The sequence below is a fragment of the Aulonocara stuartgranti genome (assembly GCF_965226115.1).
Source record: "Aulonocara stuartgranti genome assembly, chromosome: 14".
NCBI lineage: Eukaryota > Metazoa > Chordata > Actinopteri > Cichliformes > Cichlidae > Aulonocara > Aulonocara stuartgranti.
In genome coordinates, this window is record NC_138950.1 from 494,472 (window position 1) to 521,906 (window position 27,435).

The following is a 27,435-nucleotide window of genomic DNA, read 5'->3' on the forward strand; positions in this document are numbered from 1 at the left end:
ATGTTAGTCAAATGGTTGTTTACCAGAAGTATCAGCGTATCACAGGTCCTCATGTATCTCGTACCTCGTGTATATTTATTAAGTTCTGCAGCTTGTTTGCACAACAAGGCTAAATAATTATATAAACTTTGGTAGAATTAAAAAAATAAGTGTAGTGCAGGTCTATGATGATTTTTAGTGCTGCTATCATCTAGTTCTGATTCTGGTTCTGTCTTGGTTAAGTCCTCAGTAGTCCTGATTTTGCACTTGGCTGTGGCTCAGGGGGTTGGGAATCGCATCTGTAACCGGAAGGTCGCCGGTTCGATCCCTGGGCTCTCTGTCCTGGTCGTTGTGTCCTTGGGCAAGACACTTTACCCTACTTGCCTACTGGTGTTGGCCAGAGGGGCTGATGGTGCGATATGGCAGCCTCGCTTCTGTCAGTCTGCCCCAGGGCAGCTGTGGTTACAACTGTAGCTGCCTCCACCAGTGTGTGACTGAATAGTGGCATTGTAAAGCACTTTGGGTGCCTTGAAAAGCGCTATATAAATCCAATTCATTATCATTATTAATTCCGGATCAGTTCTGGGTCTGGTTGAATTGGGGTTTAGGCCTTGTGTCTTGATACAGCCCTGACTTTGTTCTGCCTCGCTGCTTAATTAAAAAACTAGTTTAAGGTGTCCTGCACATGTGATATATATTTTTCCCTATATGAAGTCATTTTTTTGAACAAAACTCAAAACAGAGCCAATTAATCTTTCAGTCATTTCTAAACCCCCCCCCCCATAGCTGGACTGGCCATCGGGCATACCGGGCATTTGCCCGGTGGGCCGCTGGCGATTTTTTGTTTTTATGGGCCGATGGATATTTTTTTATTTTTTATTTTTATTTTTATTTTTTAGGAAGGGTATATATAATGAAAGGTGTTGGATTGGCCAATTGGTCATGATCGACTCTGGGCTGGACCAATTACAGCCGAGGAGGCTGGATGCACCCTCCCCCTTGTTTAGCAATCACGTGATTTTCGCGCATTGCATGCCGGGAACTCGTGGCAAAACAATCCAAGTACCGCATCAAATGCAAGCATTTGCAGCACCGCAAAACGTTCATTCTCCGGTTCCAATACCTTCTTTTTTTTTCTTTGCCGCACAAAAAAGGAATGTACAAAACAAAAGGAGAACAATGCCGGTCCGTACAAAGACAGACTCGACGAAAAGACAAAGAAAAGATACGAGGAAAAAATCAAAGGAGTGAAAGGGTCAGACCCTTACGAGCACACAGAGTGGACAAAAGACGTCAGTGTGCTGCCCACTTTCACCACGCTCAGATTTATAATTACACGGTTCTTGGAGTGAGTGCATACACTCATGAAGTTTAGTAACTTCAGGTCACTGCAACAAGCCCAGGTACAGTTTACCGACGGATGGGTGCAGGACCTTGAAATGCACCGTGTAGGACGAAAGACTATTGTACGTATCATAAGTTTACCAGTCTCACAAATCGTCTTCATAAATACACATTCATTAACAGTTTATTACTAGGACCTTTGAGCTCAACGGTAATTAATTAGTAGTGGAAATAATTTCTGGTAGTGTAACAGTGTTTATGTGGTATTATTCCACTTGCCACAAATATCAGTGTAATGGGGAAACAGCGCCCCCCCCCCCCCCCCCCCCCCCGCCCCGCTCTCAGTGTGGCTGGTTAGGTGAGGCTGGCTGCAGTAATCGCTGCCAGTCTGCCGTAGCCATACGAGAGGTGAGTTGTATTGTTCCGCACACAATATAGCTAAGTAGTACAGACACATAAAACATGTTTGATTAGCTGACGAGCACCGAGTGTAATAAGTGCTTAGTGGACACATGTCCAACACCAGTTTTATGTACTTTTCATTTGTTTATTACAGTTTTTTACAGACGCTAGGACACATTTCTCAATACTTAGGTCACGTTTGCAAAACTCCTCACACAGTGAGCACAACAGAAGTCTATGTGGGCTAAACTGAGGACCAGTTATCATTGTTTTGGCACAAAATGCATTCAATGACTACATCTCTCAAATTACATGAATCATCTTCTCACTCAGACACAACAACTGCCAAAAACCTTTGTACGGACAGGACATTTTGCATGTGCTTACATACTGTTTTCAAAACTGTTAAACTCATGGTCAAAACAATAACACAATGCAAAACTTGAAAAGACAGCAAAATCCAACGGCAATATTTTACTGAAACATATTTTAAATCTAACAATGCAGTTTAACCAGCCACAGCTGATTCTCATTGTGGATGAACATCTACACAGTTGTTACTCCTTCAATTTTTCAACTCCTTCAATTCTGGCATGCCAGAAGATTCTTTCCTAGGTGTGTTGCCCAAGATGACATAAGATGTGATGTGGATGAGAACCTGTGGCCAAATGGAGAAGACCGAGTAGATTAGCATTACTATTGTATGTGTATCAGTGGATGGTGTGTATACAAATTCTTGTATTTTGGGATTACTTAGTGCAAAAAAATAAAAATACATAAACATAAATACATGATGTCTGATTCATTCCAGTAACATATATTGAAATTATAAACAGAGATGTGTCCTTGTTTTACACAAGTAAACACTGTGTAATGCTACATGTTGTTAGTGTTTTTTAGGTCATTGTTTTGTGGGTGACAAAGTGTGTTTGTCGGCTGTCAACCTTTGCTAGTGTTCTGGAGGAATGTTTTTATTTGAGACCTGAATGAAGTGTTTTGGTAGTTGTAGTGCATTTTGAATGTGGAATGAACTGCTTTGCCAAGCTGAGGGTCAGTTAGGAGAATTGTGTGAAGAGTTTTGCAAAAGTGACCTAAGTATTGAGAAATGTGTCCTAGCGTCTGTAAAAAACTGTAATGTGTGAAACTGTATGCTAAAGCGGAATGCTAATGAGATGTTCTGCCGTAGTGTGCTGTGCGGAGTGGTGTATGGCGAGCTTGTGCACTGATAATACACCGTTGTTTCCATTCAGGAAATAAAGTGGCAACGATCGATCAGAGACTCCTTGTCTTTTTAAAAACACTACACAACGCAGAGTCGAGGAGTCTGTTTGGGCCGAACTGTTGCAGCGGGATGAAGCAGAAACCAGTTACAGTAGCATTACAGAAATGTAGCAGTGACAATAATATTGTATGTTGTAATCGCAATGGACAATAAGTGATACAAAACAACTGTTTTATCCTGTGAATAAAAGTATATGTTTTTGTCAATGTACCATGGTAATAACAGAAGCGAAACACAATATTGTGTCAGGACAATTTACTATTTATGCACAATAAATAAAGGAGCATAGCGCGACAATTTCTGTTCAGCGCCAGACTTGCTTGTAACCTATATCACCAATTATGTTAAGAAAAATGACGTATTAACTACTACAAAACTCTGACCTTTGTGGGAATGCTTGGAGCAGACTAACATGTGAGCTGGAGTGTTCTGGGACGTTATATTTGGTATATCCAGACCATCCGTCGGCTCTTACTTCGGAAACATGGCTTAAAAAATTTCTCTTCAACGACGTAATCCGATAAAAAAAAAAAACGATCTCTTTACCCATCGGCTTCCCGTGGCTGTCATGCGACCGGCTATTGAAGTTAATAATACAACAGCTTCTTGCCATTTTTTGGGTTTCTTTTTATCGCTGTGTAACTGAGTTCAATTGAAAGCCTGCGTGCGCTAGTACCTCTTGCCACAAGTTCCCAGAATCCTTTGCGGTTTTATCCCTGAATGACGTCACATTTTCAATCTTTATCCTGGTGGGCCGGTCTCTAGTCAAAATGCCCGGGCCGATTTTTTGTCCCAGTCCAGCCTTGCCCCCCCCCCCAAAAAAAAAAAAAAAATCCCACATACATACTACCCTTTAGGGCTAAGCCCCGGGTGTTTCAAATGTCTGGCTCCGCCTCTGGTGAACACGTTCTCCCACGGTCACCCTGAAGCCTAACCTTGGTCTTTGGGGACCCCTGATGTCTGGGCCCGGACGGTGACGTCACTGGCTCGCGTTCACGGTTCGCTCTTTTCTGCTGGGACGCGTCCCAAACCGTTCAGCTGCCGCCTCGGGCTCCGGGAGCGGGCACGGCGGGGTCCGGGACGCGCCGGTGTTCGAACCACACCGACACCAGGCCCCGGGCCGCTGGCACAGGGAGCCGCTGGGGTCCCGCAGGGCAGGGAGTGTCCCGGGGGAGGAAGGCGGTGCTCTGAGTGGGACGCGGCCGGCGGGGCTCCGTCAGCTTACGCGGAGCTCCGCCGCGGCGCAGACATCTTGGCACCGAACGGTGAAGACGGAGGGTCCGGTCCTGACGCCCCGATGGATCGACGGTGAGGCTCGCGGTCCAGGAGGAATCCTCGCCGGGAGCCAGCGGCCTGTCCGCGGGGCCGGGGAACACCGGCAGCGGTCCGCGCTCTGCCCGTGAGTCCGTCCGTCCGCACTGCAGCAGCGGTGGCTGACCGCTGCGGCAGCGCTAGCAGCAGCTGCTAACGGCTAGCTCCGAAGCAGCCGTCAGAAATCCCGGTTTTCGCTCCTGGCGCTGACCGCTCCCGTCTTTCCCGCCTGAGCTGCGGTGTACTGTCCACAGTGAGAGCCGAGGAGCCGCCCTTCAATTCGGCTCACCCATAAGGAAGCTTCGTGTAAGACAAACGAACCTTTTTAGCGTTTTTATGTGTCGCTGTCGTCGATAAATACCATTCTCGTGAGCGGCGCCGAAACCTACGTGACTGGGTAGAAACATCAGTCCTCCCGTCCAGGTACAAATAACTGGGGGGACACACGAGGCTGCCGAAAACAGCGGCACAGCCTGCCGTTACCGGCCGCTAAACGATCTGAAGGGTTTCCTTCGCCATCCCGGGAAATTTAACACCAACGTTAAAACGGAGATTTCTTCAATGGAGTTCGGAGTGCGCCCCTTTTAAGGTTTATCAGCGGGTAACTGCAGGCTGTCAGCGTACATTTTAACCTTCAGTGTGGAGATGTTCTTGTTGTGTGCACATATGTGAATATCAAAACGCCTTTTCGTGTCTACGATTAAAATAAATATGTCATATGAAACAATAAAAGGGGAGAACATGTCCGCCAGCATTTAAACGCTTCATCTTTATAATCTGAAGCATCCGCACGGAGTGGTGTAGCTTGACGTTTACAGGGAAACCACAAATGCATCTTCATATTTATACAAACGAGCTTTCTTTAGAAAAGATGATGTATATTTATAAGAAGGTAAACTGACAGCTGGTCTCTGCGTGTGAAATTAAAATAATGATGGACTCTGCTTTATTTACGACGCTCTGTTCAGGTGCTGCTCTGACAGTCAGATTTCAGAGTGTTCAGCTGCCTGCCTGTCATAAGGATTACTGCGGATTCATTTCCAGCTGAGCGATGTTTCTGTGCATGGATGCCGAGGTCCACATTTCATGTTGCAGTTTAACATTATGTCATCAGCTGGCCAGGGATGGGAACTGATAGGAATTTAGCGATTCCAGTATTGATTCTCTTATGGATTGTTTTTCACCAGCATCACTAAGACATTACAGTCATGTAAATGAATCACACGCTGTGGGTCGCATGTTTGAGCGTGCTGAGGTTTCCTTCTTCTTTGTACTCGGTAACATATTACACAGAACACTTCGTTCTACTATTCGTTACTTTCATGTTCCTCTGTAAAATGATCTGAAGCGCTTATAATCACCATCTAACGATATAACCATGAGGCTACAGCCCCACATAGCAGCACGCACCTCTCTCAGGTCTTTTTCTTAGTACAGGGGTGGGCAACTCCAGGCCTCGAGTGCCGGTGTCCTGCAGGTTTTAGATATCACACCTGAATCAAATGATTAGTTAATTACCCGGCCCCTGGAGAACTACAAGACAGGTTGAGGAGGTCATTTAGCCATTTGAATCAGCTGTGTTGGATCGTGGACACCGGCCCTCGAGGCCTGGAGTTGCTCACCCCTGTCTTGGTACAACGCAAAAATGAAAACCAGCACAAAAAGCGGTCGCCACGGTGATTCTGAACAGGTAGAGGAGGCTGCAGCCTGACGGCTCATCTGTTTGTTACCTGGTGCACTCTGGGTTCTTGGCTAGCTCAGCATTAACATGCTGTCTGTGCAGTTGCTTGTAAAGAGTGAAGTTGTGTTAGCAGCAGACTGCAGTTTGTATCTCGCCCTTTTGTGCAATAAAATAAAAGTGACGTGCATATCCACGCTGGAGACTGCACCGCCGTTTTCCTCCTCCGACACGCCAACTAAAATCAGCTGATCATAGCACGAGTGCAAGAACCGATAAGCGGGATCGATAGCTCAACGACCAGGAGGAATGGAGTTTTCCGAGTCGGGAACAGTGCCCTCTGCTATGTGAAGTGTTTCCCAGGCGCTGCCTGTAATAACTTGCGCCCTGTTCTTGTCTGTGCAGCTGCAACTCTCCGTTATGATTGGCTCTGACTGACGGTGTCAGCTCCTCATCCACGATTGCGGGGGAGGTGTTGATCTCCAGAGCTTGTCACCATGACAGCATGCTCAGAATCTTTTACTCAGGGCAACCTAGCATGATTCAGGGCTCGAAGTCATACTCCGAAGTTACTGTAGCCCCTCCCCTTTTAGACAGCTGGCTTCTGATTGGCTGACCCTCACAGGCATCTGTATGGTGCTTATGATGTCATATAGATCCCAGAGTAGAAAAGTCTTAAACGGCCCTCACTGTTCATCCTCCAGCAGTAACCATGGAAACGTGTTTCCATGGTAAAGATGTTGGAGTGTTTCCACACCCATACAGGATGTAACGCAGCGAGCCCGCTGAGGTCATCCATACAGATTCATTAATGTTGATTGATTACTGATCGATCCGGCCCAGAACTGAAACCAGGAACACCTGGTCATGTGACAGCTCGTCAGTAGCTGTAAATGCAGAATGAACCTAATCTGTGACGGTCAGCTGGGGTCAAAGGTGAGACGCTGCACCAAACGCTGCTTCCTGTGATTGCCCTCTGCAGCGCTGTCACTGAAGCATTCCGAGGTTCAGCTTTCCATTTAATCTCGAATCCAGCCATCTGTCTGATGACGGTGAGTGGAGGAAGCTCGTTGTACCGTCGGCCGTTTCCCGTGGTTACCGCAGCCTCGCTTCACTCTCTTTTTGGATGCTGAGTCTGCGTCAGGAGGCGGGGCTGCTTCGATGTGAAGCTGATCGTTTAGATTTAAACTCTGATCTCACGGTTGCACCACGACTCTCCTGGACCAATCGGAGGCAGTGTGGAGTCACACGGTGTGCTGTGCTGTTCGATGGTGATCAAGTCAAGTCAACTTTATTTGTCAATTCTGCCACATGTACAGGACATACAGAGAATAGAAATTTCGTTACTCTCAAACCCTAGTGATTAAAAAATGCGATGGAGCCCTGAGGCAGGTGCTCTCCCACCGCCGTTGCAGAGCTGCGTGCTGAACATGACGCTCTGCAGCTTCCTTCGGTCCTGCAGACATGCAGAGGGAGCCTGTTGCTAGGCAACAGCAGCAGGGCTGCGGCACTGATGGAAAGCTCAGTGAGTGACGCCGGGCTCACAGGTGAGCTCGCTGGTCCAACCTCCAGCCGATGCACAGCGTCTGCTCCGACAGGCCCGTCAGGACCTCGGGTATAATGGAGACGTCTGAGCGCAGCGTTCGAACAGCTGGAGCGGCAGCGGCGTGGACGTTAGTGGATCAAACACGTAGCGCACTCTGACCCGGACGACCCCGATCACCTCGTGTTCAGGCTGAGGAGGCAGTCTCAGATGACGGAGAGCTTTTTTTACGATGTTGGCTCAACTGTGCGTGTGCATCGGGGTCTGTAACGATCACCGCGGTGTCGGCCATGTTTGATATCTGGATACAGTCAGGTGCAGGTGACAGGAACAGGAACCCCAGAGTGCTCACCTGTCCTGTTCAACCACCTGAGGACTGACGTAGCGACGCCAACCCGGCGACCGTGCGGTAAAACCCGCCGCTCAGCTCCACAGGTCACGTCTGTGGAGACGTGACCTGTGGAGACACTGAGTTTTTGGCACGCTGCTCTGACCTTTTATTACTGAGTGTTTCTGACATCGAGCGAGTGGTCGCGAGCTCTGACCACATTCCTGCATCGCTGCACGGATGCCGTCAGGAATCATGGCAGATCGGGGCTGGAGGACATTTCCTCTTTAAGGGAGGGCGTGACCGAAAACTGCGGCGCTGACCGACGTGTTTGGAGGTGTGGCTGCGGGGGAGGGTAAAGTGTGATTTCAGGTATTACCTCAGCAGTGTTTCTGTGACCCAAGCTGTGTCCCAAAGCGTAGGCTGCGTCCTCCTGAGGACCCGGCCTTTGCGGTCTACGTGGGCCGGGTCCTTTGAAGACCGAGAAGGCCGGAAGAGCGAGGTTGTGAAATTGGACGGTCCAGCCTTCAGATTTGCGTCATCGCTGTCTGGGTGGGGTTTAATGAACTTGGCCGTCTGCTCCGTGCTATCTAAATATAACAGGACACTGGAGTAAACTCTCGACCGTCTCACACTTCTGTTTAATCAGTTTTCTGTTTGACGTTTATTCAGCTGTGTGAAAATCCTGGAGGAACCCACCCGATGGATTAATAAAGTTTTATTTAATCTAATCTAATAACTTTGATCTCAGCCAAACCGATTTACTTTTACGATTTAAGTTATCCGAGTGACTTAAATATCACGTTTAACCTGAGTAGCGAAAGACAGCGGGGATCCGCTGCCCTCGCCAGCTCGAGTGACCATTGAACCCCGGCTAGTAGGGGTGCAACGATACTCGTATGGATATTGAACAGTTCGATACAGTGCTTTCGGTTCGGTACGCATATGTATCGAACAATACAAATTTAAAAAAAATTTTTATTTTTATTTTATCAACTTTTCTTCTGACTATGCTGTCTGTCTTGAGCGCTCAGTGGATCTGCGTTCGACTACTCCGCCTAGGCTGCACTGTCGAGCGCAGATCCACTGAGCGCAGCACAAGCACAGAAGCGAAGCTCATTGCAACATGGCAAATTTATTCAGATTTTGGTCTTCATGTGACGTATGACCCTGAAGGTAAGCGCGTCATGGACTAAAGTAAAACAGTATGTTGGATGTGCCACGCAATGCTCAATTACATGGGTGGGAACTAGTGTGTTAGCGCAGTTAGCTCGTTAACGTGTTGGTCGTCCAGCCCCACGCACGGGGCGATCCACGGTAGCTCATTAACGGAGATTTGCCGTGTTGTGGCGTTAAGGTCATTTCAGATTAACGCTGACAGCACTAGTGGGAACACAACGAATATGACTGCACATTTACTCCGACATCATCCTAGTGCAAAGACAAAAACAACAAGCATGCTACAAACTTTACCCGAGTCATTTAGACAGCCGTTAGCACAGGATTCTCCTTATGGGGACCTGATATGTTTAATATGCTGCTGAGAATATAGCCCAGAAGAAGCGTATAGTATAGCTTTTATTTTGAAAGAGCCATTTCTCTGTAATAAACTCTCTTTTCCAAAGATGAGGGATTCCTCCATCAAACTGTACTTTTGAGTTAAAATATATATTTATAATTTTAATAAATGTCAAATTAAAAAGGTATGAACATTTTTTGTATCGAAAAAATATCGAACCGTGGATTTTGTGTATTGTTGCACCCCTACCAGTCAGCTATCGAGCTGGTGGGTAGCAGACGTCTCTGAAAACGTCGGAGCACTTTTGCAAATATGTGATATCTTGATAAACCGAGCAGATATTTGAAGGTTACACAGCTGCATTCACGCGAAAATATGTAAATTGTCATTGTTGGAAACTGGAATTGGCTGAGCTGCGCTATGAATTCTGGGATATGGTGGGCCACGAAGGACGCACCCGACCCATCCTTCAAATTCGGGGAAATAAAGGGCGTATCTGTCGGCCGCATTTGAAGGAGTCGACGAATTGGGACAGCCTTTATCGCCTGGCTGTGACGTAATCAGCCTTCAAATGCGGCCTCCGAAGGATGCAGCCAACGTTTTGGGACACAGCTCCAGTGTGTGGTTTGTTTGTTTTTTCCTAAACAGGAAGGGGCGTGTCCCATGGTGCCGCTGTGCTGCTGCTGCGGCTCTGTGGTTTTTTTAGGTTTTGATTTTTGTAGCGTTGGACAAGAAAATCAAAACCTAAAGAAAATACAGCGCTGACAGAACTTCCTGCAGGGGGCGCCAAGCACCAGGCTGCTGGACGTGAGGAGGTCTGCACACTTCCTGTGACCTTCATCAAGTTTCAGGTGAGAACAGGAAATCGTCACATACACGCTGAATTTCACTCTTCATCATCTGCTGCTGATTAACTCCTCCTCTTCCTCCTCCTCAGGTTTTGTGGCTTGTTCAGGTGTGACAGTCTTGGAGGCGTCGCTGACCTTCGGCGATCACGCCACAGCTGGATGTTTGAGGCTGATGTGTGCACTTCCTGTTTGTGATCGCTGTCAGAGCGTTTCCATCTTCCTCAGTAAAGCAGAGTGAAAATAAACTTTCCGAGTGTCTCAGTCTGTTTACGTGAACCCGCCCATCACGCTGACGATGTCATCATGCTGATTAGACTCCTTTGATTTGACATTGCAGCCTGTTTCAGCCACCAGTGCTGACTGGTGCTGGACCAGTGAAAGCGGCGTGACGCGTGCTTACTCACAGTAGACTGTAAATAAAAGATGGACTCCAGGCTGCTTTGATCCAATCAGAAATGACAGGATGGAGTCATCAGCTGACGCTTGGTACCACAGATACCTGCGCATTAGTAACATCCAATCAAAATCCTTGAATTTCACTAAAACTGGAGCTCCGCCTTTGTGGACGCTCTGTACAGTAACCTCACAGCAGCCATATTGTTGGTCACATGATGTCATTAAAAACAGCACAAACACGTCCAGTCCTGATATCACAGCAAAGCGTGTAACAGACACGCAGTCCACAGTGTCCATTTCATGCTGTGACCCTCCAAATGTGCAGTAAGCTGCAGAGCCAGCAGAGGGAGACATTTCAAGCCAACATGGAAATTATGACGTGAAACATTCAAACAGACATTAAAACTTTTACATGTAAACACAGGTTAGCGTGTACACGCTTTGCTGTAATACTGGGTTGGTCCAGAGGTCCACACTGCAGATACCATCTACCTGTCAGTCAAAGAGGCCACACCCCTAAAAATGCAAAGAGGTGAGTTATATAAACATTTCCCCCGCCTTCATAACACCTGTGGGGCGTGTTATGACTGTCTGTGTTTCAGGCTGTAAACATGTTTGTTTGTGCTGCGAACCTTTTACATGGAAGTCTATGGAGACGGACTCACTGCTGCCCCTGCTGGACATCTCAGGTTCAGTCTAACAGCAGCTCACACTGAGGCTGTGACACTAAAGACAACACAAACCTGAAGCTGCTCTACTTCGCGACACACACACACACACACACAGAGTTTTTGCAGAGGTGATAATCTTCAGTCATAAAACTGGAGCTTCAGTTAAACTGAGCAACCTGGTTTCTCATCTCTGCTGATGGTCGAGGCGTCTAGTTTGACCTGCAGGACATTTTTTGGTCGCTCCCGGTCACCACGGCAACCAGCAGCCTGTAAAAACAGAATCGTTTCTTTTCATCGACCCGAAAAAATACAAGAAAAGAACAAGATGGAGGGGCTGTTTGTGAGGTGTGGGAACCTGCTGACGAGTGTGTGTGGGTGTTTCTGACTGTGTGTGTGTGTGTGTGGATGGACAGATGAATGGACAGAAGTGTAATTAAATCGTCATCCTTCAGCTCCGGCTGAAAGTCTGTCTTCTCCTCCGTCTCTCTGAGTGACGTGCCGTCAGGTTCCCAATGCGCCGGGCCTCCGAGCCAGCTGGACTCGAGCCAGGAAGCCGTGGGCCCCGGGCAGTGGGCCAGAAACACTGAGACATGATGGGATACCCAGCAGGTGTTACCTGAGAGGCTGTAAGCTGTGAGGGTGTTTCCTCAGGTTTGTTTAAAAAGTATGAAAACAACAGTTCAGTTTCTGCTATGTGGGGTGGAGATCTCCATTCATAGTTATTATACTCAAAGATGGGAGACGATGAGCCCTCGGGTGCACCTGAACAGGAAGCCCACCTGTTGGCACCTGGCTCATTTTCTGTACTCATTGGGCATTTGGTTGAACTTCCTTCAGGAAGCCTGCAGTCACTCCAGCAGAGCTGCAGGAGCAGAATTCTTCATTTAGCATCGATGCATCTGAAGTCACGCTAAATAAAACCCAGTAAAAATAATTCAAAGTGCTTTTAAAGGAGAACTAAGATGGATAACACTTACACGTCCTCCAGCATTGCAGGTGCTCCTTCAGCTCAGAGCACAAGGCAGTGAAGGTGGTGCAAGGAAAGGAAGCAGAAGTGAGGTTGCAGAGCTGGAATTACAGAGACAACCTCATAAACCAGCGCTTCCCGGTCTTTTCATCAGCAATGCCAGATCCCTCTTCAACAAAATGGACGAACTAAGGCTCCAGGTTGTGACAGATTGCACCATTAGGGATAGCTGTGTACTTATGATCACAGAATCCTGGCTTCATCCATTCATCCCGAATTCAGCCATCAAGCTAACGGACTTAACAACATGGTGCTAAATCAGGACCGTGGTTAGAGAAGAGTAGGTGGGGTGTGTGTAGATCAACAATAACTGCTGTACAGACACAGTTACTGTGGACAGCCATTGCTTCCCTGACCTGGAGTAAATGAATTGCAGACCCTTTTACGTACCAAGGGAGTACACTGTTGTTTACCTTCCACCAACTGCTAATGCTAACTATGCTAACCTTTGCTGACAATGACTGGGACTCAATTCCCCCTGAGATCCGGAGGGACACGGACTCTAATTCCACCATACCACCGCTGAAGTGGCGTAGGCGACGGAGGCACAGGAAACAGAAGAGAGCAGGGCTGAGTGCTAGGCTATGTGCTAACCCACACAGACCGGCTATTCCGAGTCTCTTCCTCACCAACTCACGGTCACTAAATAACAAGATGGATGAGCTACGACTGCGGATCACCTTACACTGTTTGGATTATTCTGTTATGATCATTGAGCTAGCGGGCCACGCTACATTCAGAGCGGACAGGAACAAAGAGTCCGGAGGAGGTCTGCTAGTGTTTGTGAACAATAACTGGTGCACCAACAACACAGTTAAAGTCGTCCACTGCTGTCCGGACACAGAGTACATGATGGTTCAGTGTAGACCCTTCTACTTGCCGAGCGAGCTCACAGCGATCACAATAATAGCAGTTTATGTGCCGCTGCAAGCTAATGCTAAGTCAGCCATGGAGCTACTCCAGTGCTCCATTAATAAACAGCTAACAACACACCCGGACTGCGCTGTGATCGTGGCTGGAGATTTTAACCATGCAAACCTGAAATCTGTCCCGCCTGGATTTTTTTTAAAAACGTGAGCTTTCCAACGAGGGAAAACAACACACTGGACCAAGTCTGCACCAACATCCCAGATGCTTACAAAGCCCTCCCCGCCTCATCTCGGACTCTCTGACCATCTCTCTCTGTCCCTGGTCCCTGCTTATAGACCTCTAATTCAAAGGCAAAAACCATCTGAAAAAACAGTACGAGTGTGGACCGTGGAAGCCACCACAGCCCTACGGGACTGTTTTGATAACACGAATTGGAGTGTATTTGCAGAAGACTTGGAGGGCCACACATCTGCCGTACTCTCATACATCAACTTCTGTAGTGAGAGTATAACAACAACAAAGACTGTTACAGTGTTCCCGAAACAGAAGCCATGGCTCAACAGTGTGGTGAGAGCCCTACTAAGAGCACGTGACAGCGCCTTCAGATCAGGAGACCAGCAAGTCTACAAAGAGGCACGCCACTCTCTGCTTAAAGGCATAAAAGAAGCCGAGCGCAAATACAAACAGCAAGGAACACAAACAACTCCAGAAACCTGTGGCAGGGGATCAAGACACTCACTGCTACAGTCGGTAGTACCATCCTGCCTTAAGTCAGCCACCATCGTTCCAGTGCCCAAGAAGAGCAAAGTGAGCTGCTTGAATGATTATCATCCAGTTGCTTGAACACCCATAATTACCAAATGTTTTGAACAGCTCATCATGTCGCACATTAAAGCTGCCATCCCTGCAGACCTCGATCCACACCAGTTTACATACTGGGCAAACAGGTCGACAGAGGACGCCATAATAACAGCTCTTCACACAGCCCTTACCTGGACAGTAGCAACACCTGTGTGAGAATGCTGTTTGTGGACCAGCTCTGCCTTCAACACAGTCCAACCCCACAAACTGGTTAATAAGCAACTCATGACTCAGCAGCTCACTGTGCAGCTGGATACTGGACTTCCTGCGTGACCCCAGAACATCAGGATGGGAGAGCACACCTCCTCCACCCTCATCCTGAATGTAGGTGTCCCACAGGGGTGTGTCCTCAGTCCCCTCTTATACTCACTTTTCTCCCATAACTGTTCACCAATCCACACCAGTAACACCATTATAAAATTTGCTGACACCACCATCATAGGACTGATCGACAACAGCGATGATTCAGCTACAGAGAGGAGGTTCAGCATCTGAAGCGATGACGACAACAACCTGCATCTGAACACAGCCGAGACCAAGGAGATGGTAATCGACTGAGCACTCCACCCTCTACATTGATGGAGGAGGTAGAAAGGGTGGAGAGCTTTAAGTTCCTCGGAGCCCACATCTCGGCCGGCCTCACCTGGTCCACAAACATCTCCCACCAGGTAGGGAAAGCACAACAATGGCTGTACTTCCTCAGGAAACTACGTCAGGCCCAGTTACCCCAGAGACTGCTAATTAACCACAACCGCTCCACCATCGAGAGATTTCTGACCTCCTGCTGCACACTCTGGTTCAACTGCTGCACCATGGAGGGCAAGAGGAAACTGCAGCGGGTGGTGAGGGCAGCAGAGCGGGCAATCGGCACCTCACTGACCCCCTCAGAGACATTTATACTGGCAGACTTCAGCAGAAAGCCAGCATCATCATCAAGGACCCCTCACACCCTGGACACTCACTCCCCCCCTTCCCTCTGGTAAACGTTACAGGTCCATCAGGACGAAGACAAACAGACTCAACAGAAGTTTTTACCCACAGGCTGTCAAACATCCCCTACCTCCACCCTGATCGGAGCATAACTGCACTGCCAACACCCATGGACATTACACCTTATTTATAAACCGTATTTTTATTCATACTATAATGGAACCAACAGTCCCACCTCCTAAACTGTGCTTATAACTGTATTTATTGTAGTAGCACCCCCCCCCAAATGCAGTTTTATTATTGCGGGGACTTCAATCATGTGGATCGAAGATAGCGCTGCAGAAATTCCATCAAGGTGTAAATTGCACTACCAGAAGATTCAACACGTTGGACAAGCTGTACTCTAGCATCAGACTGGGCTACAGAGCTAAGCAGCTCCCACGTCTGACCCAGTACGCTCCTGTTACAGGATGTCAGGGCTCCACATTTTGTCAAAGATCTTGATGGCAGCAGACTCTAGAGAGTAAACACAGCTCTGGTTCAGTTGGACCTCAGCTTAAATACTGTAGATCACAGCATCATGATAAACAGGCTCAAGGACCTGTTTGGGATTACTGCTGTTCATTTTTTTCTACATATTTTTATTGAAATTTTCTGTTGTACAATACAAACAAATATTTGAACAACCTCACATTCACACACCCATCCATACATCAAACCTGCCTACATCATATTCAAATGTAGAATGAGCATAGTTCTCACAGTAATACAAAAATACAAGGAATTACAGATAAGGATAAACAAGATTTTCCCCTCCTTCCCTTCTTCTTTTCCTTCTTTCTCATAAACATCCTTCACCTCCACTCCCTGAAATGTCCATATATGGCTTCCACATATTCACAAAGTCCCAGTTTTTGCAATATATGTTAGTCTTTCCAGGCCTAGAGCCTGCAATTTCCTTCTTCCAGAGTCCCATGGAGGGAGCATCCTCTTAGTGCAATGGCTCTTCTGGCTTGAAGTAGTCCATAGTCCAGTAATTTAGTTTGTTTTTCCAGTTGCTTAAATCCCCTTGGGTATATTCCAAGTACACAGAGTTTACCATTTAAAGGAATTTTTACCTTAAACACTTCAGTCAGACATTTGATGACATCTTTCCAAAATTCCTGGATTTTAGGACATTCCCATAAACAATGGAGAAGAGTTCCTCTGCTGATGATTTAAAATGGTTCATGTCACATTTTTCTGAGAGGTGTTTTGCTGTTCTGCTTTGTGGGGCCCTCAGGGATCTGTCTTTGGTTCAGTTCTCTTTTTTTTAACAATCATATTTCCTATCACCTGTATGCTGACGACCAGTGTTGGTCAAGTTACTTGAAAAAAGTAATCAGTAACTAATTACTGATTACTTCCCCCCCAAAAGTAATACTTTACTGATTACTTATTTTTGAAAGTAATTAGTTACTTAGTTACTTTACACCCTCAATAGGTAATGACGCGATAGATCAGGGGTCCCCAATCCCAGTCCACAAGGGCCGGTGTCCCTGCAGGTGTTAGATCTCACCCTGGGTCAACACACCTGAATCACATGATTAGTTCATTACCAGGCCTCTGGAGAACTACAGGACATGTTGAGGAGCTAATTTATCAATTTAAACCAGCTGTATTGGTTCGAGGACACTAAAACCTGCAGGGACACCGGCCCTCGTGGACTGGGATTATGGACCCTTACGATAGATCTTCAATCGCTTCAATCCCAATTCTACTTTTTCTGCATAATCCATCATATAAAATGTAATCAAATGGAAAAGTCTCTTTTTAAACTTGTTTTATTAGTTTTAATCTTTTAACTTTATGCATCAAGCAAACATTTAATTATATGCAACATTCTCTGACTGGAAGAAATTAGTTTAACATTTAAACCTATTTTCTGCACATTCCAGCTCATAAAATAAAATATTTTGTGTGTTTACACTCAGTCTTTCAAATAGATGCAAGTAAAACACAGCAGAAAATAAATAAAGTCAAAGACTCAGCGGTCCTGTTGCTCTATTTTCACCTGTTTAGCAGGAGTGGGGTAGGCGGAGGTTTACCCTGGTGCAGGTGTGCTGCAGCCGTCAGTGGAAGGATCCGCGAGTTTCTCTGTGAATTTTATATTCCCATCGTAGCTACTCGGTGCTTGTTGGAAGTTTAGGGGTTTTTTCGCTGTAAAAAGAAGTTTTCTTCCCACGCACAGCGGACACTAATGTTTTTGTCACTTTTTATGGAGTCAAACTCAAAGTAAGGTCAGTACTTCCACGCTTTAAACGCTGCACGCTCATACTCTCTCTGCACTCGATATATGATCCACTGTTGATCTGCACACAGCTGTTGTCACGAACGTTGTACTCGCTTACGTCACTGTCATGAGACATTCTCGCAAAAAATCACGGTTTTAGTAACGCAGTAACGCAGCGTTCCTACGGGAAAGTAACGGTAATCTAATTACCTTTTTTGAAATAGTAATCCCTTACTTTACTCGTTACTTGAAAAAAGTAATCGGATTGTCTGAAGAAGCTTCTTCAGTTCTAGGGTCAGGGGGTCCTTTTGTCCCTCTTTGGGGGGTTACTCCCACTGGGTTTAAATCTGGGACTCTCCACCATTTGACCTTAGAACTGAAGAAGCTTCTCGGATGAGAGGTGAAACGTCTTCAAGTAACTTAAAGAAGTCCAGACGCTTTTCTTTGCAAGCTCCTTTGACCACGTTGTTGCAGTATATGAATGACTAACCTTGTATTGTGGATGGATTATCTCAGTTGTTCTCCTGACTGAAGTTTGGTCCGTTTACAGCATCCTGCCATGCGATTGCATTTGTCTCTAACCATCAGGAACCTTCACGTTAACTTTTATAAGTGGAAAAGTGTTAGTGTTCGTCCTCCAGCTTCACTGTTTATATTATGCTAACATAGCTGTGTCACTAGCGATCACGTAGCACATCATTATATAGCAGCTAGCCCAACTTCAGTAACCCTACAAACATCACTGCTGTTTAGTTTCCTGTCTTCATTTATGCTGGAAGTGATAGCAGAGTGTGTGTGGGGTCCTCCACGATGCTGGTGGCTTTGCCGATTCAGCAGGTGTGACAGGCCTCTGTGATGGCTCCAATGATCCTCTCAGCTGCTCTCACTAACAGTTGTAGAGCATTGTGATCCGATACGGTGCCGTTACCATCCAGACAGTGATGCAGCTGCTCAGGATGCTCTCGATAGTCTCTCTGTAGATGGTGGTGAGAATGGATGGAGGGAGATGGGCTTTCCCAGCTTCCTCAGGAAGCAGAGCTTAGTTATGGAGCTGGTGTTGAGGGACCAGGTGGACACCGAGGAATCTGGAGCTCTTGACGACCTCCACAGAGGATCCATGATGTTCAGTGGGCAGTGATCTCTCCATGCTCTGAAGTCAGGTCTCTTTTGTTCTGTCCACTTTGATAAACACACGGCGGAGGCGAACACATTTCAATACTTTTCAGGATTCTGTTATTACTCTGTGGCTGTCACGATGCGCGCGCGCGAGCGCACACACACACACACACACACACACACGCACACACACACACACACACACACGCACGCACACACACACACACACACACACACACACACACACAGCTGAACACTTCCCAAAAACCTCGTTCACCCTTTCAATGCAGGAACAGCGTGATCGTTTATGCCGCTCAGGTGCGTCCACCTCGTTCTGCCACCGTCACATGTGATGGTGTCACATTAGAGTTACAGGTGCAATGATGTGAATGACTGTTGTCAAAAGGATCTCATTGATCTCATTATATTTCATGTATTTATAGTGACAATAAAGACAAAGACAGGTTGGATGGCACTGCGTGTGATGTCAGCAGTTTCAGTATCAGCAGTACCTGCTGCAGAACCGTCTCCTGGCCGGAGAGCACGGTGTGTTTGCAGCTCTTCGAGAAATGTGGAAAATACAAGTCCTGCAGACTAACGTCAGGGTGAAGAAAGAGTGATGATGAGACATTCAGGGACCAAAGCGTAATCACGGCTCTTCTCTCAGTTTGACCTTCACTTTCCTCAGGAGATCACTGACTTTCTAACAAACTGCCTCTCGGATGAATTTTGGTTTCAGGTTTCTGTCAACGTATCGATCGATTCTCACCCTGCCAGCACAGAGTGAGTCGGTGTGAGGTCACAGCAGTGTTGTAGTGCATGATGGGAATCTGCCAGGCCGCTCAGCTGCCAACATTCAAACCTCATTCAGCTCACAATGCAGTGTTAATGAGCTGCTTAACATGCACCATATGATGAGCTCCTCTAAAGATGCCTCTGCAGGCACTTTGTCAGAGTGAAGGTGACCGCGAGCTGGACAGAGACGCCAAGTGTGGGCGGAGAGATAAACAAGACAACAATGCAAGCCGGGCCGGGGGGGGGGGGGGGGGGGGGGTATTGAGGGGGCTGCAAGGAGTGATTAATTCACCCCTCCCAGATTAATTTAGGCAATAAGACATCCAGAATTAATCCATCAGCAGGGCTTTGTCTTTCTGTTGCTTCAGCCACATTAATCAATACTTTAATATTAATGACTGTGGGTGTGTAAAAAAGGTCACAACCACATTCAGAGCACAAGTCTCAACAGAGAACGTGACTGGATGTTTCCATCGCTGCTGTGTGAATAAGCAGCTAACTGTGGATGCTCCTCAACCCCAAACTGAAAGTCTAAACATGTAAGGCCCATCAAAAGATGGCATGAAGCAGATCAATAAAGCCAGACCATCAGCATCAGAGGACCGATGACGGAGCCTTGGGGAACTCCACACGTTGTTGAGTTTTATCGCAGGTTTCTCTTCTGAATCCTCCCACATCATGTTTTTTCTCTTAATTATTTCTGTAAAGTCATAAACGGATAGAAACCTGCAGCGAGTTCAACCTGTTCAATCGCAGGACCTTTGTGTGTGTGTGTGTAGTACTAGTAGTGCAGTATTTGTAAGGAGTTTTTGATGTGTGTATTTTTAGGTCTACAGGTCTGTTTTGTTAGTATTTCTCAGTTTGTAAACGATTTTTGGTTTTTGCTGTTTTCGTGTCTCCCTCACAGGAAGCTGTTGAGTGTTTGGACAGATGTTCTTAGCAGAGACGAAACAACTGCTGCACATCTGGACCGCTGCTGCTGGGAAAACACCTCAGGGTGGCCCAACCTGCAGTCTGGAGCCCTTGAGGCCCCAGAGGGAAACACCGGGAGCGGGTCTGGTTTGTTTATCTGCTGAGTGAGCTCAGTGCTTAAACAGAACTGTGGTTCCGGTGGGAAAGGGTTAAACTGTTCTCCTCACCTGACCCCGCCCCTCCGGACCAGCCCCGCTGCAGCAGCGAGCGGACACTCCGGGAACTTCACTCAGTTTGTTCCCCAGCGGAGCGCGTTCCTCCCACGGGTCCCGGACCACGCTGAGCACGCGCACGGAGCGGGTCGGGTCTCCGGGGTTCGGATCTTTCCCGCTTTTTGATTTTCTGCCTGAAGTGGAGCTTGCGCGACTTTTAGCTCCGCGGAGTGTGCGTGCGTAAATCTGCGCGCCTGGAAACTCCGTGGGATGACGCACGCGCTCACCGATCGATTGTTTGACTGATATATTGACGGGCACGCGGTCCGAGACTCGCCATGGACCCCGTTCAGCTGATGATGATGATGATGATGATGGTGATGATGAAGGTCAGTGTCGGGACCGACTTCAGACAAACTGGTAGAGAACAAAGAGCGCGCAGTCAGCCCGAGGTCAGACACAGGTCATAACCCTCCTCCTCTTCACCCTGGCGCTGGAGCCGGCTCTTATTCGCTCAGACTTAGAAATGATGAAGTTTCTGAGTTCAGATGATTTTGCGCTTTTCTTTCTCTCTGACGATAAACTGAAGATGAATCTGAGCGTTTTTTACTCTTTCACACATCAAACTAAAAAAAACACGTGATTGGAGTCACGTGATTGGCTCTCAGCTGAGGGACCCTGAAGGTCAGACAGCAACTGACTCCAACATCAGTTTGCAGCTTTTGTGAGAGTGGGTGGGGAGCTGATTTCTGGGTCTGAAAAGTCACTGAAACGTAAATCTGTGAAACGGTTTTACAAGATTTTCTTCTATTTAAAGTCAGGAAACAAAATTGAAACGTGATGAGAGTGTGTCTGCGCTGTAATCTTTTTATTCGCTGCGTCTCTTTGTGATGTGGTCTGAGTCTGTTTTCCACAAAGCTCTCTGAAGACGTTTGCAGACGTTTTGTGGTCTCTGTGGTTCTGCCATTTCTTTGTGCTCATTAAAACTTTTGGAATGATTCTTTAAACATCTTAAGTTGACTTTGCTGAGATGATTTTCCATGAAATAGCTGACTGGTTTGGTTTGAATATTTAGAATGAGCCTTTAAAAGCCTGCAGAGCATAGAGGTGACCTCACACAGTCCTGCACTGCTAATTAAAATGTTTACTGCTTCGTGTCTCAGACTCAGTGTAGAAACGTTCACACTGTCTGAAATCTGATCAAACTCTGTAAGTCTGACGATTCCTGTGAAACGGACTCCAGGCAGGTCTTAGGTTTGTTTCCTCAGTCACACTCAGGTCCCCGGGGTGTTAGCATCACCTGCAGTCTGCTGTCAGTCTGAACTCACCCGTCGTTATCACAGTTTTGGTTCAGTCGATCCAGATCAGAAACAGATCAAATATTCAACTTTTGCTGTTCGGTGTCACAAACGTGAGGCTGCTGATGTTATCTGTGAGCTGATCTGTCAGTGTCAGCACTGATAACAGGAGAAACACCATTCAGCCAGGCTTGGAGTGTTGGTGTTGCACAGTCTGTCCACCAGATGGCACTCTGCAAGTTTCCTGCAGTAACAGCAAACAGCTGCTGGGAGCAGAGCATAAACGTGTGAATGAACAGCGCCAAAGCAGAACCTGTAGGTGGTGTCCACATAGCAAGGGGCGCTGGGTGGAGCCTGTGGGGTCCTTTCTGTCTGAGCGCTCAGATGTGTGAGCAGACTTTCTAGCGAGTGAAACGTGGAGGCAAAGGAGGTTCAGCCGAGTTCACATGTGGCTGACAGAAACGTGGGGGGGGGGGGGGGGGGGAATCAAAGCACATCAAAGCCACACATGAAAGAGACAAAGAAGGAAGTGTTTCACATCTGTATGGAATCACCCTACTGCCACATCTGTCCACATCTGTGCACAGAGCCTTCCAGAGTCTCCTGTTTCATTAGAGCGCTGCAGTATTTCTGTTTCTGTTTGAACAGCGTATCATGCACGGCTGCTGAGACTTGAGCTTTTATTTTGAAATAGTCACAGGAAATCACAGAGGTCAGGAAGTTATTGCTAGGCCAAAACGCTGCAGCTGCATCAGCTCCTGACTTTGGTAAAACCAGTCATTCATGTGACCTATGACCTCCTGAAACTACAGGTGGTGTCAAATCATCAATAACAGAAAACCTCCAGACGGAGCTCGCCGTGCTCGATAAAACAGCCTCAGCCAGCAAAGCCAGCATGGCTGAGTCATGAGCTGGTCTGCATCCACAGACACGGGCCAGTTAGGGCTCAGTACTATACAATCAAAATCCTCCAGTTTGCCGCATTAAACCCAGAGCTCAGCCTTGTGGACGCTCTGTTAGTACAGTGACCTCACAGCAGACATATTATTGGTCAGATGATGTCATTACAAAGGCCCCAACAGCACAAACACGGTCCAGACGTCGCGTATCCACAGAGACCAAACAGTTTGTGTATCTGGCTGTAAACGTGTTTAATTCTGCTGTAAAGTTTAAAAACGGGAGTCTATGAGGACTGACTCAGTGCTGCCTCTGCTGGACGCTAGAGGCACTGCAACTGATTTTAAGGAAGCTGATTGGTTATTAACTCTGCATGTTTGCTGTGTTTCAGATGTCTGACAGCAGCAGATCAATGGAGGTGTTCGGGGACCGAGCAGCAAGAAGCAAACGCTATGCCATCAACCCTCTAGGACACAAGTGGACTCACCATAACATCACGTACAGGTAGAGAAACACCTGTGCAGACTTAGTAACATCCTGTAATTCATTCAGTGAAGCTCTGAGGTCATCACGTGTGCTTTTACAAGGTCAGGAACTTCAAAATGCTCTGTTTCTCTAATCGTCCTCTAAGATCATGTGTAAGTTAAAGATTTAATGTCGTCATCGTCTAATTCTGCGTCTTTCTATTATTTTGCTGCATTTCAGCGTTTATTGGTTGGACCTCTGCACCTCTGCCACAGCTTGTATTAAAGCACATTCTACGTGTAGAATATTTAATTATGAAGGTAAACATTTGGAGCCTGAAATTCAAGCTAATACTGAGGGCCTGCTGGCTGTCATATCTACAGTGATTCAGGATGTCACCCAGCAGGAGCCTGAACAGAGAAAGTGACCCTCACACAGAGCCTTGTGTTCGGCCTCCAATTTATACAAGTCAAAAATAAAGAGCAGAATATAAACCACAAGGCAGAGAATAATCTCTGGTGTCCGAGAGTCTAACCAATAAACAGCGCAGGAACCAACCCTTCCTCCTCCTCCTCATCGTCGGCAGCAGGAGCAGCAGCCTCAGGTCAAAGTCTAGAAACAATCTTGACACTCAGGACCCTTCGCTGTAACGCCTGCAGGCAGTTATTTGGGTGGTTATTTTCATTCTGGCTCCTTCCATGCAGGTAAAGGGCCTGTAGTAGCAGGCGGAGCCCGGGTGACTGGAACAACATTTTGTCCTTTCTTTGACAACCAGTTTTTTTTGGGGTTTTTTCTGTTAACGACTGAAAAACGTTCATAGATGACGATGAAGAAAGCGAATGGCGCAGCATCGTGATTGGCTCGTTTGTTTCCTGATTCCATGCTGATGAGTACCTACCTCACTGATTGCCCTCCCATTGTATTTCTATACCAATCACACAACTGAACTCAGAGGAGGCGGAGCATCATTCTCTGAGGACCAATCAGAGTCCAGTTATCTGTCTGTCTCTTCCATCTCAGGATCATCAAGTTCCCCAACACCCTGAATGTGGAGGACACCAGGAAGGCCATCGGCATCGCCTTCACAAAGTGGAGTGACGTGTCTCCGCTGACCTTCACCGAGGTTACTGACGGCAACGCTACCGCTGACATCACCATCGGTAGGACTGAACGTTTAACTGGCTGTGGACCCACAGGGTCAGGTTAACACGCACCTCTCTCTGTGTGGGAGACTTCATTTGAAAAGGGCCAACTTCTGCTTAAAGTGATGGATTAGAGCCCTAACCCTGGCACTAAACAGGTCACAGGTACTTTATTTTAATACAAGATTAGTCCATATCATTAAAAAATTGCCTCGTAATTGTAACTGCCTGTGTTCAAAGTGATTCAAACCTTAGAAAAACCAACCAAAGTATCAACAGAAGGTGGAGAGACGGCATCGATGTTGTGTTGAACAGATATCAGCTGATATTAAAATGGAGACAGGCTGTTGTTTCATGTTATACCAGTTTGTACCACAAGATGGCGTAGTGAGTCAGCCGAACCTTTACTAGTGGGCTGGACAAGCTGAAGGTTCTGGACGAAGCGGCGGTAAGAGTAAAACTCTGCCCCCTGCTGGTGAAGGCTGCAGCTACATGTTGCTGGTGGTAATTAAAGAAGTGCGTTCAGTAGGTCGTCCTCATGAAAGGACACGAACACGTCTGCAGGATGAGGAGCTCTGCTTTCGTCCTCTGAGATGTTCCACTTCAGTTTCCTATTTCCAGGTTTCTACACCTTCAACCACACGGACTGCTGGTGGTCTCCTCTCCACCCGTGTTTCGATGGGCTGAACGGCGAGCTGGCGCACGCCTTCCTGCCACCACGGGGAGAAATTCACTTTGACAACCACGAGTTCTGGATCCTCGGGAAGTCGCGCTTCAGCTGGAAACAAGGTTGGAGCACGTAGGATGGTTCTGTGTGTGTTTAGTGTGTTCCTAGAAGGCCACCGTAGTCTGAGAGATGAAAGAAACAGCACAAATGTTGTTTTAGGTGTTCCTCACTTTTTGAGTTTATAACATGTGTGTGTGTTATAAACAGCAGCGCTGGTATCGTGACAGGATTTATTCCTCAATGCTTCTTAAATGATAAAAATCTAAACAAACTCCTGAAACATGACAGACAGGAAGAGCACAGCAGAAACCTCAGAGATCATTGTGCGAGTGTGGTGGGCGTGGTCTGTTTGTAGGAGGCTGCAGCAGGAGTGACGCTCCTCTGAGAACACGTCATTACCATCCTGCAGCCGGCGCTCTGAGGATGATAATGATTGGATGTAAAAATCTCCTCCTGCAGGAGTCTGGCTGAACGACCTGGTCCAGGTGGCGGCACACGAGATCGGCCACGCTCTGGGTTTGTGGCACTCCAGAGACCCTCAGGCTCTGATGCATCCCAACGCCACCTACACCGGACAGAGGAACATCGCCCAGGATGACGTGTGGGGCATCCAGAGACTCTACGGTAAACCCCAGCGCGGCCGGAAACGAGCTCGTCCTGCTTCAGTCAGGTTTACAGCTGTTCGCTGCAAAGCTGGGAAACAGCACATTTATGCATTTGAGATATTTAAGGTGGACTGAGGGGAAACTGCTCTGACCGATCAGAAATAAACATCCCCTGATGCAGACAGGCGGAAACACGCCGCTGCATCATGTGACGTGTGTTTGTTGTGTTTAAGTGACTGGACACGTCTGTCGCTCTGCAGGTTGTCTGGATAAGAAGCGAGTCTGCGACCCGTGGGCTCGGCTCGGCTTCTGCGAGCGAAGGAAGACGTTCATGAAGAAGAACTGTCCTCAGCGCTGTGATTTCTGCTACGGTGAGGCCCCTCTGACCTCTGACACCCTCACAGAAGCCCGCACGACGCTCATTGCCCGTCTCCATCCTGTTCCCACTGCAGAGCCTCTGGAGGTGGTCACTACAGCAACACCGCCGGCAGCCAACACGAAGATCAAGATGGTTCCTCGGGGAAAGGTGGTGGGTTTCCGCTGTGGGACCAAAAGCACCCGCTCACCCCCCAAAATCAGGTCAGCTCATCAATGCTGGCGTAATCATTATTGTGGGTGATTTTAACATGTAGATGCTAAGAATGACAGCCTCAACATGGCATTTAATCTGTTATTAGACTCAACTGGCTTCTGTCAACATGTAAAAGAACCCACCCACCACTTTAATCACACTCTAGATCTTGTTTTAACATGTGGCATAGAAACTGAACATGTAACAGAGTTTCCTGTCTGATCATTTCCTGATAAAATTTACAATAACTGAGCCTTCAGTTTTCAGGCCCCTCTTCTGTGGAACCAGCTTCCAGTTTGGATTCGGGAGACAGACACTGTCTCTACTTTCAAGATTAGGCTTCAAACTTTCCTTGTTCATGTTTTGAAGCTAATGCTGCGGCGTCACTGGTCATGGACACAGCTCGTCAAGGTTAAAATCTTTCTCGGAGAGTTTCAGGAGCCAGGACGAGTCACAGTTAACGAGCCGGGCTTGTGGTCATTTTCTGTACAGCTGTTTGAATGATTGTGGGCGGAGCTGAAAGCTTAAAGGTCTGTGGTGTCTGTGGTTTTCCTGCAGCTGGTACAAAGATGGCGAGCAGATCCTCTCATCCATTCCAGGGTACATCGTCATGAAGGACCGAGACTTGCGCATCGTCGCCAACGAGTTCAACGAAGGCGTTTACACCTGCCGCGTCCATCGCCGCGGCGACATCGTCTCTGCAAACTCCTGGGCTATCAGACTGAAGCCGGAGCAGGCATCCAACAGCTGAAGACGACAGACAGGAAGTGACCTGACAGGAAGCATGGCGTCTGTGGACTTTTTTCCTGACTTCAAGGGACTTTAAACATTAAAGAACAACGAACCATTGGCAGCTCTGTGATGTCACGGCGCCACATCCTCATGACTGCGAATGACATCACAATGTGTAAAGTGGTGACTGAGCTGACTGGATGGCGTTTTGGTGATAAGCAGCCTGCTGCTCATCTACGTGAGAATATTTCTGTAGCCTGTAGGAACTGTGGCGTTTGACCCCGCCCACTTTAGTTGCAGCGGTTGAGTTAATTACTTAGCAACGACAGTCATGTAATCCCTCTTTGCCCTTTGACCTTTGCTTAGACTTGTGTCCTGTCAGACGCTGTTCCTCTGTCCTCCATCATGGGGAAGCTGTTTCACATCTTTGTGCACTTCCTGTTTCCCCCGCCGGCCCGTCCTCACCGCCACGATTTGAGTGCTGGACTGACGTAGAGCAGCTTTGCATGATTCACAGTTCAGACTAATCCCGCCTCACAAACAGCACGGCAGCGCTCTGAATGCGAGTGATGGGCACTATGACAGGTGTGAGTCCTTCACCCAGTAAACTGGTGGTGTCCTCTTTCTGTCCTTAATGTGTGAAATTTGTTTGTTGTTTTGTTGACAAATTACAGAAATAAACAGAAACATTTTAGTAAATGT

General features: G+C 47.3%; 1 protein-coding gene and 1 long non-coding RNA gene across 4 annotated transcripts; both read left to right on the forward strand.

The window, feature by feature from the left end:
- The first annotated feature begins 3,864 nt into the window (after positions 1–3,864).
- On the forward strand, positions 3,865–10,479 carry LOC309687433. Of its 3 annotated transcripts, none has more exons than XR_014270757.1 (3): positions 3,865–4,624; positions 10,035–10,237; positions 10,324–10,479. It is a non-coding gene; the product is annotated as an uncharacterized lncRNA (long non-coding RNA). The 3 variants fall into 3 exon arrangements; XR_014270758.1 differs by having other exon boundaries at positions 3,868–4,406; XR_014270759.1 differs by lacking the exon at positions 3,865–4,624 and adding an exon at positions 4,640–4,741.
- Positions 10,480–20,317: 9,838 nt separating this feature from the next.
- On the forward strand, positions 20,318–27,432 carry mmp23bb (matrix metallopeptidase 23bb). The gene is made up of 8 exons (XM_082503038.1): positions 20,318–20,685; positions 22,883–22,995; positions 23,977–24,116; positions 24,720–24,887; positions 25,285–25,449; positions 25,691–25,801; positions 25,883–26,009; positions 26,560–27,432. The coding sequence occupies exons 1-8, from the start codon at positions 20,635–20,637 to the stop codon at positions 26,750–26,752; spliced, it is 1,068 nt and encodes a 355-aa protein (XP_082359164.1). The 5' UTR covers positions 20,318–20,634; the 3' UTR covers positions 26,753–27,432.
- Positions 27,433–27,435: the final 3 nt, after the last annotated feature.

What these genes read in the sequence shown, in the direction of transcription:
- mmp23bb (XM_082503038.1), top strand. Translation starts at nt 20,635, where the DNA reads ATGGACCCCGTTCAGCTGATGATGATGATGATGATGATGGTGATGATG. An exon ending in TACCGCTGACATCACCATCG is followed by an intron (nt 24,117 to 24,719) that starts GTAGGACTGAAC and finishes TCCTATTTCCAG; the next exon opens with GTTTCTACACCTTCAACCAC. An exon ending in GGGCATCCAGAGACTCTACG is followed by an intron (nt 25,450 to 25,690) that starts GTAAACCCCAGC and finishes GTCGCTCTGCAG; the next exon opens with GTTGTCTGGATAAGAAGCGA.